This window comes from Hemicordylus capensis, chromosome 5 (assembly GCF_027244095.1).
Source record: "Hemicordylus capensis ecotype Gifberg chromosome 5, rHemCap1.1.pri, whole genome shotgun sequence".
In the NCBI taxonomy this organism is placed as follows: Eukaryota; Metazoa; Chordata; class Lepidosauria; order Squamata; family Cordylidae; genus Hemicordylus; species Hemicordylus capensis.
In genome coordinates this window covers 91,963,806-91,978,865 of record NC_069661.1, presented here as the reverse complement: position 1 = coordinate 91,978,865, position 15,060 = coordinate 91,963,806, and the positions used below count along the sequence as shown (strand labels likewise).

The window sequence follows — 15,060 nt, the reverse complement described above, 5'->3', positions numbered from 1 at the left end:
CAATGGGTACAAAGAAACTACCACCCAGATTTCAAAATAATTGGGCAAAGGGCTGATTTTTAAAAAGGATTTTTGAAGTTTGTGTGACTTTGGGGCAGATTGAGGGCAGAAAGTGGGTGTAGGGGGCAGAAGAGTGGGTCGAGCAGTAGTGCCCCAATGGGTGGCTGCTACCACCCATATTTCAAAGGAATTGGGCAAAGGGGTGATTTTTAAAGAATTTCTGAAGTTTGTGCATCTTTAAGCTTTTCCCCCATAGGGAATATTGGGGGTTTCAGTAGCCCTATAACTACTTGGGGGGTACCAGGGTGGTCCAGAGTGAGTGGTGGCATAGTGCACATAGGGTTCCAACCACCTCCATACCCACAAGCCCATGGAGTACTGGGTTTTGTTGTTTTTGAGGTATTCTGAATGTAGATTCTCTAGTAGCAAATGAGAGTGGATTCATTTTCAATGACAAACAAACATTTTCAATGACAAACAATGACAAATTGCCTCTGGCACCAGCACAGCCTATTGTAGATGTAAGCAATCTAGTTTGAATAAAAACACTGATGATGCTGCAAGTCACAATATGACTCAATCTTCATTGCAAAGCAGTCCAGAGAGAGAGAGAGAGAGAGAGAGAGAACACCACACACACACACACACTTCTAGACTTGAAATTATGTGGGGGAGGGACATAGTATACCCGTGCGTGCTATATGAAAGGGTTAGTGGGTTTAGGGTTAAAATTTTGGTCATTGCCTCAGAATGCTATGTGCTCTCTAAGTCTGTGTGATAGACATTTGTGAGGGCACCAGCAGCAAGCTCATCTTTGGCTACGGCTGTTGAGGGGTGGGGGTAGGTGGGTGTATGTGCTGCTGCTTCAGTCACAGTCCTTCCATGGGTGGAAAAAAGCAAAGCAAAGTCTCAGACAACAAACATTAAATAGACAAGTGAAAGCCACATTACAAAACAGAAATGCATGAACAACAACTCATCAGCATCATATTCTTATCACATTGAAATTCATCATTTTCATTTTGGCATCAATTCAAAATAGTCAATGAAAGCAATTCTTTCATATCGGCATGCATCTTCCAAAACCCTCCCTCCCCCACCCCCCGCAACAACCACAGCCTCTGTGGATGGGGGTTGGTGGTGGTGCTGGGCCATAGTGGCACCAGGCCATGATGCATCACCCACCTTCATCATGGGCCTTGTGGTGTCATGCATGGTTGAAACAAATCAAACAAACACTATTTGACATTAAAGGGGAAAAAAGTAAACCCTCTGACAGTGTGCTGTGTGTGTGTGTGTGTGTGTGTGTGTGTGTAGTTCGACATAAGCATGTGTGAGATTTAGCATCCCAGAAATATTCCTGTGCCTGCACACGCAGCATTCTGCCTGTGTGATGGATGGTGTGCCGCTTCTGCCTTCTGGCCCTCAAGACCGGGCAAGTGGGTGGTCCTGCAAGAGGGAGGGATCCACAGATGTATGCTGCTGAGAGTGACTACAACTCCCATTGTCCCTACTAGTCTTGATGGTGGCCAGCCATTGCAACAGTGGGGAATGGGAGTTGTAGTCTCTCTCAGCAACATCTGGGAGAACCCCTCCCTGATGCAGGGAGCACTCACTTGTCCTAGCCCTGAGTGTCAGCACAGCAGCATTGCCCCATCTCACCATTCTCGGGCTGGCAGTGCGGCAGTGCCTGTGTGCGTGTCTGCTGGATGTGTCAGCAGCTGTGACACATCTTGGTCGGGATGAGTTGCCGTGGTGTGGGAGGCACTGCATAGTGAGGTGACGCAAGTTGCTCACCGTCCACGGCCAGCTCAGGATAACCCAGCAGGGGGAGGTTGGCTTTCAAGAAGATCAACTCCTCAACCAACTCAGCATCTAGACATGAGTGTAGAGGGGTCACCACGTCTCCAGCCATGAAGAACAATCTCTCACTCGAGACACTGGTTGGCGGTCATGAGAGGAACTGGCCAGCAATGGTTGCCAAGTCTGGCCAGACATGGCGACACGTTGCCCAAAACTGGCATGGCTCTGTCTCCTGGCTTTCTGCCAGCTCCTGCAGGTAGAGCAGAACAGACTGCTCAGCATGGCTGCAGCGAGGGGCAGGCTCCTCCTGTTCCTCTGGCAAGACAACAAGGAAGCCCTCCGTGAACCACTGGGTGGCGGAACGTGGAGGTGGCACTCCGTTGGTGGCACTGCGAGAGAAACCGTGCTGCTGGACTGGGAGGAAGTGGTGGCGGCGGCAGTGCTGCTAGGGGTGGAATGCGCACTGCCAGGCTGCGCAGCAGCCCCCTCCTCCTGGTCATCTGCATCTAGCCTCTTCTCTGCACACCTGTCGTGCTCAACCAGGAGGTCCCTCCACCTAGGCAGCCGGTCGGGGTGACAGCTCTGCCCTTCATCCTTGGATCGCAGATTCATGCCAGAACATGCCATGCAGATGCACCCAACTGTGTTGTGAACCGTTCCACTACCCCAGCCCTCAGCCGATCTGCCAGGGCAATTGCATCCCCAGTGGTCAGAGTGGCCTGGAGATTACCCATGGTCTTCGCGAGGTGAAGACTGGTGGGCAAAGCCTGGCTCAGTGTAGCTGCCTTAGTACATAAGCCGTCCATGGCAGCATATAACGGCTCAACTACTAAGACCAGCTTGGAAATGAGCTGCCAGTCTGCAGTGGACAGGTCGCACATATCCAAGCCACTAATCCTTGCCAGGCTGTGAATGGCTCCCTCTTGCTCCTGCAGGTGCTGAAGCAAGAGAAATGTGGAGTTCCACCGGGTAGGAACAACCTGGGGATCTGCCTGGCCCTGAGCAGGCGCCTTGCCTTTTCGCTCCAGTGGAAGTGGCCAGCAATCTTGCGGCACTGGTCCACAAGAGCGGCCACGGAAGCAGCAGGTTCTGGGGCGGGAACTAAACCTAACCTCTGCTGGCACCTGGACTTTTCCTCCTTAAGCCCAAGCACATCCTGCACCATCAGGTTCAAAGTGTGTGCAACACAAGCGATGTGCACAAATTGAACCTGCCTGGCCGCCTTAATAATGTTGGCTGCATTGTTGGTGACCTTGAAGGCTCAGCAGATGTTTGGCTCCCCGGCTCGCCAAGTCCCCACCTGTCGGTCCGTGACCACCGACAACTCATCCGACCTGTGGTCTGTGTCCATCGCCTCCACGTGCAACACTGCCCAAGAAGTCTTGCCTGCATGGGAAGAGATGGATACAGCTCCAGTAGAGCCAGATGTCCCCTCACCCCCATGCCCCCAGCAGTGGGCTTTCAGGGACATGAAGGTAGTGTGCATGCAACCGGGCCAACACAGCCTCCCTGCACGCACGGTACAGGGAGGGCGCCACCTTCCTACTGAAGGTGGTGCATGAGGGGATTTTGTACTCGGACAAACAAGCAGATGGCGGAAGCCAACATTCTCCACAATATTAAAAAGCTGATGTGCTGAAGTTCTTCAGGTTCCTGCCCCTGCTAACGAGTGCTTTGCCGTGGATGCAGGCAGCATGGCTGGGATCACCAGGGCAAAGCTCAAAGTGATCCCACACCACACTGCTGGGCTCTCCTGCAACATGGGCCGCTTGGGTGGTGACGCTTCTGCTGGTCCCTTCTGGGGCACGCCACCACCACAGCCCTCAGAGCTGGCCTGGGAAGTCCCAGGGACAAAAAACACAGGGGCTTCCTCCTGGGCCTCCTCAGACTTCCTCTGGGGGCCCCACCCCTCACAGGGGAGGGTGGCAAGGTGGATATGGCTGGACTGGCAACCGGCTCCACCTGCATCACCTCCACATCTGCCACGGGAAGAACTTCTTTTCTGGCAGGAGAGGCCCGCCTCCCCACTAACTGCTGCCCGGCCGCACGCCCTGGTGTAGGGCCAGGCAGACGAGAGAAGTCCAGCCTGTGAGCCAAAGCAGGGGCGGGGTGACTTGGGGAATAGGCCCCTGTCTCCGCACCCCACCATGACCAGCAAGAAAAGCCCTCCCCCTGCCTGGCACTCTTCTGCCCCTCCCAACCATATCTTTTGCGGCTTCTTTTTAAAACCCTGACTTTAAAAAAAAAAAAAACTTTTTTGAAAAAATATAGGCTGCTGTTGCTGGACTACTGGCCTGGAGTGCTGGCTGAAGGCTTTGCTTGTTTAAAGCAAAGTTGGGGATGGGTGGTGGGTGGTAAATGGGCACAGTGAGGAGGCTGGAGTGTGTGCCCACTCAGAGCCTGTAGGCTGCTGGGCAGGAGGGAACAGGTCAGATACAGTAGGCTAGCGGCTATTGTAACTAGGGAACAGAATGATACAATTGGGAACAATAACTAGGGAACAGACACAATAGCAGATACAATAACTAGAGAACAGACAGATACGATAATAACTAGGGAACAGATACAATGAAGATACTGCTGGAGTGGTGGCTGAAGACTTTCTTGTTTAAAGCGAAGTTGGGCGAGGGTGGTAAATGTAAATGGGTGCAGGGAGGAGGCTGGAATGTGTGCCCACTCAGAGCCTGTAGGCTGCTGGGCAGAGAATATTAATAATGCTATTTTTTTTTTTAAACCACAAGGCTACGCTACCCTTCTAATCACCTACTAGTACTAGCTAATGGGGATCCCTCCCACAGACAGAAGAACCCCTATTTAAACTTCTTCTAAACTAAACAACACAAAACTTTTTAAATTCAATTGCAACCCAAAACCTCCCTCCAAACAGGAAAAAAACTCCAAGAATACACAATTCCAGAGATGTGTGTGTTAAAATAAATGGGTACTCACTCAGTCTAGGGCTTCGCCCACGTTGGGTCTAGTATTCCAGTTCTGTGCTCTGGTCTATGAGAGTCTTTCTTCTTCAGTCTTCAGATGGGGCAAAAGTCTGGAAAATCTGGTGGGGGGGGGCGTGGCCAGTGGCCACAGGCACTCTGGGGCTGGCGCAGGCAGATGGTAATTCTCTCAGCAGCAGGAAGCAGAGGTGGAAAAAAGAATCAGATGGAATTCTTTCCCCCCACAAAAATCAATTCTTAATATTAATGCAGGAGAGAATCAATCCACCCAAGGATGGCACAGTCACACACTGGCAGACTGGATGGCACTGGTCAAGCAAGGCCAGCTGGCAGCAAGGCAGAACAATAGGCAGCAATGCAAAAAGCAAAGCGCTCACTCTCCCTCTTCTCCCATGAGGCAGAAAGGAAGAATGGCTGCCTGCTGCCTCTTTAAATATCTTCAAAATCCCTCTGTGAACTCCCCGCCTCAACCTTGTCCCTTCTTCAACCTTCCACTGGCCAATGTGAGGTCATTTTGCATTTTGCAGAGCCAAAATAACCAATCGAGAACAAGGAGACAATTGCCAGCAGATCAGCCCATGCTTTCCTTTACCAATCTGAAGGATAGAAGGGTGGGAAATTCAGATCGACGTCAAACACAAAATGGAGACTACACTCGGAGATCGCCACAAACTCGAGGTCCAAAACAACAAATCTTTCGGAGCCAAAATTTGGTGTTTTGTTTTGTCAACAAAACTTTCGGAAGTTGCAATTGGGTGACTTGTTTTGTACACAAATCGCCCAAAACGGCCTTATACAGAATGTTCTTTACCCGAAATGTTTTGCACATCCCTGCTCATTGATTGTTTTAGTCAAGCTACTCTCTGTCAGTTTCACTTAGATGAGATAATAATACTGGTCTGCCTTATCAGGTTGCTGTGTGAATGAGAGAGGTCTTATTATTCTGAATATTTTGTATTAGAAATGTTATGGGTTTCATTTGACAAAACGTTTGCAGGTTTTTGCAACTAGACTTTCCATCATTTTGTGCCATGGGAATTAATCTGGCTCATCATAGGTGCCCTGATCTTTCTGCCTTAATTTTGTTAACCAGTCATTGTGCAATCTTATGCATGTTTACTCAGAAATAAGTCTCACTAAGTTCAATGGGACTTACTCCCATGTTCATAGGTTTGCAATCTACTATGTCTTCTTCGTTATTTTGCAGGAGTTGAATCAGATACTTGTGGAAACTCCACCAGTTTGGAAAGGATCATCAAAACTTTTTCGGAATCTCCAAGAGAAAGGTACAGATGAGTGTTTGCTTTGCAAAATGTTTTCACTACAAACTCTCCTGACTCTGGATTAGAGAAAGTATTGTTGTCAGTTTTATCACAATTCTTAATTTGTCGTCTGAAAGAAAAGATAGTTCAGAACATCCAGGTTTTTTTCAGGATCTACATTATTTGATCATGAACATGATTGCAGTAATGTTTTCAATTAAAATAGATTAGAGATTTTTCAAAGTTGAACCGGTTTGGCGGTTCAAGTGCAGTGCCAGGGGTGGGGCCAGCAACGGGTGGGGCCTTTAAGAGTACAGCTTGTACACCTGCTTGCCCGCCATTCCATGCAGCTTCCTGCTGCTGCAGTGCTCTCTTCAACAGCCTGTGCACAGCTTTGGCACACACATGGCCTCCGCACAAGCACAGAGGTCATTTTTGTGGTCAATATGGTGTTGCTTTGAACCAGGGCATGAACCGAGGTTCATTCACGTCTCTAAAATAGACTCTTTAAAATGTCTTAGACTAGTATTTATATGGCTCATTGCAATCTTTCTAGCTGAGAACTGCTTTTAAATGAGACACTGATAGTCTGTAACCAGATATTAATGTTATCTATTATTTGGGGGCCTGGCAGCTTTGTTATCTACTTGAAGGGCATATCTGTATAGGGATCTGGAAAGGTTGCAAAGTACCAGCACTGTGCTGATTCCCCAGATGTCCCTGGCAGCTATAACCAAAAAAGGAGATTGTCTCAGTTTATCCTACTGACTATGCAATCTGCATTAGGGATGTGCACGAACAGGTTCAGAGGCCCTTTTATGGCCCAGCTCGAAGGTTCGATGGTGGGGAGTGGCTTTAATGGTTGGGGAGGATGCACTTACCCCGCCCGCGCCATATTTCCCCCGCCAGCGCACATCTCAGTAAAAGCCCATCGGGGCAGCAGCGTACCTCCCTGCCTCCCTACTTTGACGTTATCTGGAATTGCCCAGAAGTAGCAGCTGCGACTGCGTGCATCACTCGTTTGTGTACACATTGGGTGCATGCTTGTGACGTATGTGATGTGTGCGCATGAGCGATACACGCAGTCACAGTTGCTACTTCCGGGTAATTCTGGATAACGTCGGAGTGGGGCGGCAGGGAGGTATACTGCCACCCTGACGGGCTTCTACTGAGATGTACGCCGGTGGAGGAAACGTGGCGGTGGGGGTAAGTGCATCCTCCCCCGCTATTCAATCCAACCCCTGCCATCAAACCGGCCCCCACCGGATCCGTACACATCCCTAATCTGCATTTCCAGCTTTACTCTTGGTTAGACATTTTGAAAATGCTTGTCGGTATTTGGTGAAACTGCATGAAATTTGCACAAATTTATTTATTTATTTATTTATTACATTTATAAACCGCCCCATCCAAAGGCTCTGGGCAGTGAAGAACAAATTTTAAAAGACATAAAAATACACACCATTTAAAACACAATACTAAAAACAATATAAAAACTATTAAAAACCTTTATTTATTTAATTTACTTACTTACTTACTTACTTACAAACCTTGGAAGGCCAAGTAAGTTTTTAGGGCTCTCTTAAAGGCCGACAGCGAGCCTAAAATGCAGATATCTGCCCGGAGTTCATTCCATAGGCCAGGAGCAGCTACAGAAAAGGCCTGGTTCTGAGTCACCACCAGATGTACCGGTGGTAACTGGAGAGGGACCTCTCCAGATGAACTCAGTGAGTGATGGGGATCATACCAAAGAAGGTGCTCTCTAAGGTAGCCCGGACCCAAGCCATTCAGAACTTTAAAGGTAATAACCAGCACTCTGTATTTCTCCTGGAAACATATTGGCAGCCAGTGCAACTGTTTTGGTTAAACACACACACACACACACACACACACACACACACACACACACACACACACACACTTATTATTTTATCCATAATATAAACAGAAAAACTTAAGAAAAACAGAAAGAAAGAAAGAAGATGTGATCAAATGATACAATTACAAAGATTCTCATTACAGTCTGTATACTTCCACCTGAGTTTAAAGTCTTCTCTTCAATTCTTATTGGTAAATTTGAAATAAAAAAATTAATCCTAGGCAAAATATTCATCTTAATCACTGAAATTCTGCCTAGCCATGAAAGGTTTTATTTTTGCCACCAGATGAGCCAGTATTTTCTTCCATACCGGTAAATAATTTTTTTTTGAATAAGTCTTTCTTTGTTTCCATTACATTGATCTCCAAATATTTTACTGGTTTAATACTGGACTGAAATCTGTTCTTCCAATTGTTTTCGGTCCTCATCTTTTAATATTCCATATTACCATCTGAGTTTTACTATTGTTCAGTTTGCATCCAGAAACCTTCCCATATTGTTGAATTTTGAAATCTTTGGTTTGATAATTGTTAATACTACATTATCCGCATATAGCTTTATCTTATGTTCTTGCCTGGCCATCTTCATTCTTGGTATTCTTTCTTCCCGCCATATCTCCCATGCCAATGGATCCAGAGCCAGAATAAACAACAAAGGTGAAAGTTATTATTATTTTACATTTATATCCCGCTCTTCCTCCAAGGAGCCCAGAGCGGTGTACTACATACTTGAGTTTCTCTTTCACAACAACCCTGTGAAGTAGGTTAGGCTGAGAGAGAAGTGACTGGCCCAGAGTCACCCAGCTAGTTTTATGGCTGAATGGGGATTTGAACTCGGGTCTCCCCGGTCCTAGTCCAGCACTCTAACCACTACACCACACTGGCGTCCCTGTCTTGTACCTTTTGTAACAGAACATGTCTTTGATATTACTCCATTCAGTATTACTTTTGCTTTCTGCTCCATAAAGATACTTTGAATCCAAGAAATAAAATTCAGCCCACAATTCATCTTTTCTAGCACCATAAACATGAATTGCCATTCCAAATTGTCAAAAGCCTCTCAGTATCAAGAAAGATCATCGCTGTTTCTTTCCCCCCTACAGTAATGTTCTCAATGGCATTCAAAATATTTCTTAAATTATCTTTCATGTGTCTCTTTGGAACAAATCTGGTCCGGTCAAAATGTATTATATCTGCTAAAAATCTCTTCAGTTTTGTCGCCAAAATAGCCGCAAACTTTGTAATCCACATTCAATAATGAGATAGGCCTATAAGATTCCTGATGTCTTGGGTCCTGTCCTTCTTTAAAGATCAGTGTAATATAAGCTTCTTGCTACGTGGCAAGTATACTGTGACAATGTTGTATTTCATTCATTGCCTGGGTTAATGGTTTAACCAGTATATCTTGAAAGGACTCATAGTACAAGGCCGAAAGCCCATCTGGGCCTGGCGACTTATTCAAATTTAGTCTTTGTATTGCCTCTCCAGTTTTCTCCTCTATGATCACTTTATTTAACATCTCTCTTTGTTGCTCTGTAAACGGTTTAATTTGCAAATTATCTAAATATTGCTTAATCTTGTCCTTATTTGGGGATTTAGTTTTATATACTCAAGAGTAGTACTCCACAGATTGTTCTGTCATCTCATCTTATTTTGTTGAAACAAGTTTCTTGCCATTCCATATTGGAGTAATAGTCCTCTTCTCTTGCTCTTTTCTCAATTTATATGCCAGTAATTTGTCTGCTTTATTACCTTTCTCAAAATATTTCTGTTTAGTAAAGTTCATTTTTTTGGTAAGTGTCTTTGGCATCCATTAAATCTACTTGTTTCCACAATTCTTTCATATTTTGTAAAATCTCTTCTTCAGGGTTTTGTTTATGTCTCAATTCCAGCTGCTGTAATTGATTTATTAATGTTTCTTTCTGCATCCGCACAGCTTTATTTCTGTAGTAGTGTGCACGGACCAGTTCAGAGGCCATTCTACTGGCCTCCGAACCGGTCCGGACAAGGGGTGGTTTTGGTTCGGGAGGGTTAGGGTGGGGGGTTCCATTAAGGGCGGGGGGGGCTTTACTCACCCCTCCCGTGTTTTGCTGCTTTGGCGCCATAATTCGTTTAAAAAATGCGCCGCAGAATCGCTCTCCACCCGCTCGCCGCTCCGGAGCTCCTCCTTGTCTTCAAAATCGGGCGGCAGGATACTTCCCTGCCGCCCCCGAAGCCCCCTCAAGCCATTTTAGCTCTTTAAATCTCGCCCCGGACCGAGTCCTATAGCGCTCGGGCGGGCGGTGGGGAGATGTCCGTCCGTCCGCCCGCCCCCTTCCCTGCCTTCTGTGAAGTGCAGGGAGCCTTCTGCGCGCGCATGCAGGGAAGTATCCTGCCGCCCGATTTTGAAGACAAGAAGGAGCCTCGGAGCGGAGAGCGGGCGGAGAGCGATTCTGCGGCACATTTTTTAAATGAATTATGGCGCCAAAGCAGCAAAGCGCGGGAGGGGTGAGTAAAGCCCCCCCGCCCTTAACGGAACCCCCCACCCCAGTGCCGAACCGCAGGTCTGCAGTCCGGTGCACACCCCTATATTTCTGTTCGAAGCCAATGAAATCATGACTCCTCTCATATAGGCTTTACTTGCATCCCAAACTGAAAATAATGAAATCTCTTCTGTCATATTAGTTTGAAAAAAGTTTTCTGATTCAGAGTGGCACTTCTGTTTAATTTCTTCTTGTAGTATTAAACTGTTATTTAATCTCCATCTTCTTCGTAAGGAATTCCCTTTTTTCAGCTTCACAATTATCAGATTATGATCCGCATATGTCAGTGGTGCCACTTCTACATCCGTAAATGCAGGTAAAGCTGACTTAGAAATCTGGCACATATCTATTCTCAAGTACGTCTTATGGGGAGCAGGAAAAAAATTTACAACTTTTTCACATGGATATTTATATCTTCATGCATCAACCAACGATAATAGTGGCATATACTCTTCTACATTTTTAAGCACTTTCTCTGTGTTCTTATATTTCTCTGATTTATCTCGAGTCGTACACATGACCGCGTTCATATCTCCAAAAATTAGACGATCTCCTTCTGCAGCCTCCAATAAGGATTGAATTTCCCCTAAAAAAAACTTTGTCTTATTGGCATTTGGGGTGTAGATTGATGAAATTGTCCTTTTATTGATTGGAGTTTGAAGTCTAAGGATAAGAAATCTACCTTCCATATCCTGGATCTGTTTTTCTAAAGACCACATCCGATTTTTAATATATATCACAACCCCATTTTTCTTTTTTCCTGTTGCAGCAAACATTTGTCCAAGTCGATGGCATTCCAACAAATTTATATTGTCATTTTTATATGAGTCTCTTGAAGACATATAATATCCGCACCTTCTTTTTTTAGTTTTAAAAAAGTCTTTCCCCCCCCTTTTGAACAGATTATTTAACCCATTTATGTTTGTTTGAAAATACTTTCAGCTGTTCCATCTTCCTATTTAATTATTAATAGGCCACAGCTTCATCCATCTTGGCCTCTTCATCTTTCTCTCCCTTCGCTGTTTCTTCTGCCATCTTTACAGACTTCTCCATTGCCCTCACGTCTTCAACTGTATAAACAAAGGTCTTCCCCCCCACCCACATCTAAGAAAATTTCCAAATGGAATGGTACCGCCCATCTGTATTTGATCTTCTTCTCTTCCAAGATGATCGTTAAAAATTTCATTTCACGATGCTTGGCTAAAATCTCTGGTGAAACATCCAGTAGAATCTGTATTTCATTATTGTCAATCTTTAGCAGACTCTGTTTTTGAGCCTGTAAGATCTCTTCTTTGATTTGCATATCAGTAAACCTAATGAATATGTCACAAGATATTTTCTTGGCCCGGGCATATGCCGAATTGATTCTGTAAATCTCTGCAATTCCCAGAATCTCTCCTTCATCCTCTCCAAGAAATTCAGCCAATAATAATTTCACCATTTCTTTGCTCAGGTTGTCTTGACCAATATTTCTCCCACTCCACAGAATTTGGAGTAGTAGTAGTACTTTTATTACAGCCAACGGCCTCTCAATACAACAAAACCACACACAAAACTACACGTCACTTCAGAAACATCAAAAGAAACTGCAATAGAAACAGTACAGTAAGAGTATCATACATGAAGAATTTAGTCTAGATAAAATCTGTTCACCCTCCTACTATACTATGCCCGCATCTAACCTCTCAACATGTCTTCTGCGGAGTTTACTTGCAATACAAAGAAACTTGGCTACTTTTGTCGAGATGAAATCATCCAAGTCTGCTAGTAAAAACTCCACTTTCTCCTGACCTGAGGTCAATCTGCAATCTCTTAAAAGGGGGACAATTAATTCTGTTCTTAGCTCCTTATAGAAACAACAATACAACAACACATGTTTGGTAGATTCAACCTCTCCCGCATGACACGGGCACAATCTCTGGAGATAAGGGATTTTCAGAAATCGCTCTTCCAGGACGACTGAAGGAAGGGCATTGAACCTGGCTGCAGTCATTGCTCTACGATATTCAATGAAGGATAGCTTTGTCAAGTATCGAGCCGGGAGCCAACTATCAATTTGGGCCCCCATAAAAACCCCAGATCTTATTTTACTAACATCTTTCTGCCTGGCAATGTCCATTATGCATTGGTTTATGGCGTCTGAGGCCTTCTCGAGACCCATCTGTCTTATCACCGAAGATGAAAAACCCAACCTACTTAATCTGTTGTCAATGGCCCATTTCCATCGGGTCTTAAAAGAATCTTCTAGGACTAACAGGGCAAACCCATCAGGGCAGAAAAACAACTTGAGCCAAAAACTGAACATGGCCTTCCAGATTCTAGCCTCAACAGTAGGCCAGCCCACTTCCAATCTAAGGCATGTGTTGGGGACAGACCGAGCAACCCTCAGTATACCCCTGAGAAATTTGGTTTGAACAATTTCTGTCCTCTGGAAGTTAGTGTAAGCACCCATCTGCGCACCCACCATAAGTAGAGCCAAAACTTTGGCTTTGAAAAGATCATTTTAAAACTAATTTTAAATTAGTTTTCCTACTTTTAAAATCCAAAAATTCCACTTTTCTCCTTAATTTTTCAATCTCAACAGATTGTATATTCTGATCAGATAGTAATGTTTCCTGTTGTTTTGATAGATTGTTAATTTCTTGGTCATAATTGTAAACCGTCCAGAGACACAAGTTTTGGGTGGTATAAAAATATGTAAATAAATAAATTAAATAAATAATTATTCATTCTTTTAGTCACTTCTGAAAGTCAGCTATTCATATCTGTTTTAAGTGAATCCATCTTCTCTGTCAGATTTTTTCCATTTGCTGAATATTTTAATTCAACTTTTGTAATTCCAAAATTAACTGTTTGCTCGAATCCTCCACTTCATCTCCACTCCCTCTCGAGTCTGCCTTCCCTTTTCGAACCTCTCATTTCTTACTCATTTTCCCAAAAAAGTCAGGCTTATATTTTTTCATCCAACAATATTAATTAATGCAGCCAATAGCAAAATCAAAACTAACAAAGGCCAATTACAAGCCCCACAAAAATAATTTTATGCAGTTGAGTAATAATTGTTCTATATTTCATCTTCTGTACTGTATCTTTTACTTGCTTCCCTTATTCATTCTCACACCAAATACGCGTTTATATTCGTCCAATATATTAGTCATTTACTTAGTTAGTTAAAACTTTATAATCCATGCAAGGACCTTGATCGTTTATAATCCTTAGTGTTTGTTATCCAAGTAGTAAAATAGTCAGTCCAATAACTTTCTTTAAGGGGAATATTTATTTATTACTTCTCTATGTAAACCGCCCTGAGCCATTTTTGGAAGGGCGGTGTAGAAATCGAATAAATAATAATAATATTCAATGGTTTTGAATTCAATTCAAATCAAATTGAAGCTGAATCCAAGCAAGACGGAGGTCTTGTTCTTATACCCAAAAGACAGGTGGCTTTGGGGACAGGGAATCATTTTATTTTTGTATCTGTCCAACTTTCAGAACATTTTAGAACATAAGAACAGCCCTGCTGGATCAGGCCCAAGGCCCATCTAGTCCAGCATCCTGTTTCACACAGTGGCCCATCAGTTGCTGCTGAGAAACCCACACAGGCCATTGAAAAGTGGTATACAATGATAATAAATAACAATGGTGACTCACAAGCGCAAAGCAAGAACTAAAAGTGCACACACACTGACTGAAAACATGAAAATATTTAAAATACTAAATATTTTGCATGAAAGGTACATTAACCAAGTATAGCAATTAAGATACTAACCAAAACAGTCAAATATGCAGCAGGGTGGTCCTAAAAGCAGCAGAACGCAACACCAAACTGTCCACGATATGTGTATCGATTGAGTGCTACCTCATCAAGCAGTAAAACTTTTTGTACTTATTCTAGAATCACTGTTGAAGAATCACACATAATTTTAAAAAATAAACCAAATTATTTGTAATTTAATTTTTAGGGATGGAGGCTAGAGAGCTGAGTCAGATAGAAGTGACAAGGGATGATGTTCTAAACTGTCTGGAAAAACTGAAAGCTAACAAATCACCAGGGCCAGATGGCATCCATCCAAGAGTCCTCAAAGAACTCAAATGTGAAATTGCCCACCTCCTTGCTAAAATATTTAACTTATCCCTGAAATCGGGCTCTGTACCAGAGGACTGGAGAGTAGCAAATGTAACACCAATTTTCAAAAAGGGATCCAGGGGCGATCCAGGAAATTACAGGCCAGTTAGCCTAACGTCCGTTCCAGGCAAATTGATGGAAAGCATCCTCAAGGATAAAATTGTAAAGCACCTAGAAGAACAGGCCCTGCTGGGAGTGAGCCAGCATGGCTTCCGCAAAGGTAAATCTTGCCTCACCAACCTTCTGGACTTCTTTGAGAGTGTGAACGAGTGTGTGGATCAAGGTGATCCAGTTGACATAGTCTACCTGGACTTCCAAAAAGCTTTTGACAAAGTTCTTCATCAAAGACTCCTGAGGAAACTTAGCAGTCATGAGATAAGGGGACAAGTACATGTGTGGATTGCTAACTGGTTGAAAGACAGGAAACAGAGGGTAGGTATAAATGGAGAGTTTTCACAATGGAGGGAAGTAAGAAGTGGGGTCCCCCAGGGATCTGTACAGGGACCAGTGCTTTT

General features: G+C 44.3%; 1 protein-coding gene across 4 annotated transcripts in view; it reads left to right on the top strand.

Moving 5' to 3' along the window:
• MICU3 (mitochondrial calcium uptake family member 3) overlaps positions 1-15,060 on the top strand; it is a 103,971-nt gene that overhangs the window by 23,404 nt on the left and 65,507 nt on the right. For 3 of the 4 annotated variants that reach the window (XR_008308642.1, XM_053256321.1, XM_053256318.1), the window contains exons 4-5: positions 5,965-6,043; positions 14,382-14,765. Coding sequence is in view for 3 of the 4 variants with exons in the window: in XM_053256321.1 (XP_053112296.1) it covers positions 5,965-6,043; positions 14,382-14,765 (463 nt within the window). In the remaining variant the exon portion in view is untranslated. The remainder of the gene's footprint in view (positions 1-5,964; positions 6,044-14,381; positions 14,766-15,060) is intronic. The other variant, XM_053256319.1, reaches the window with a different exon arrangement.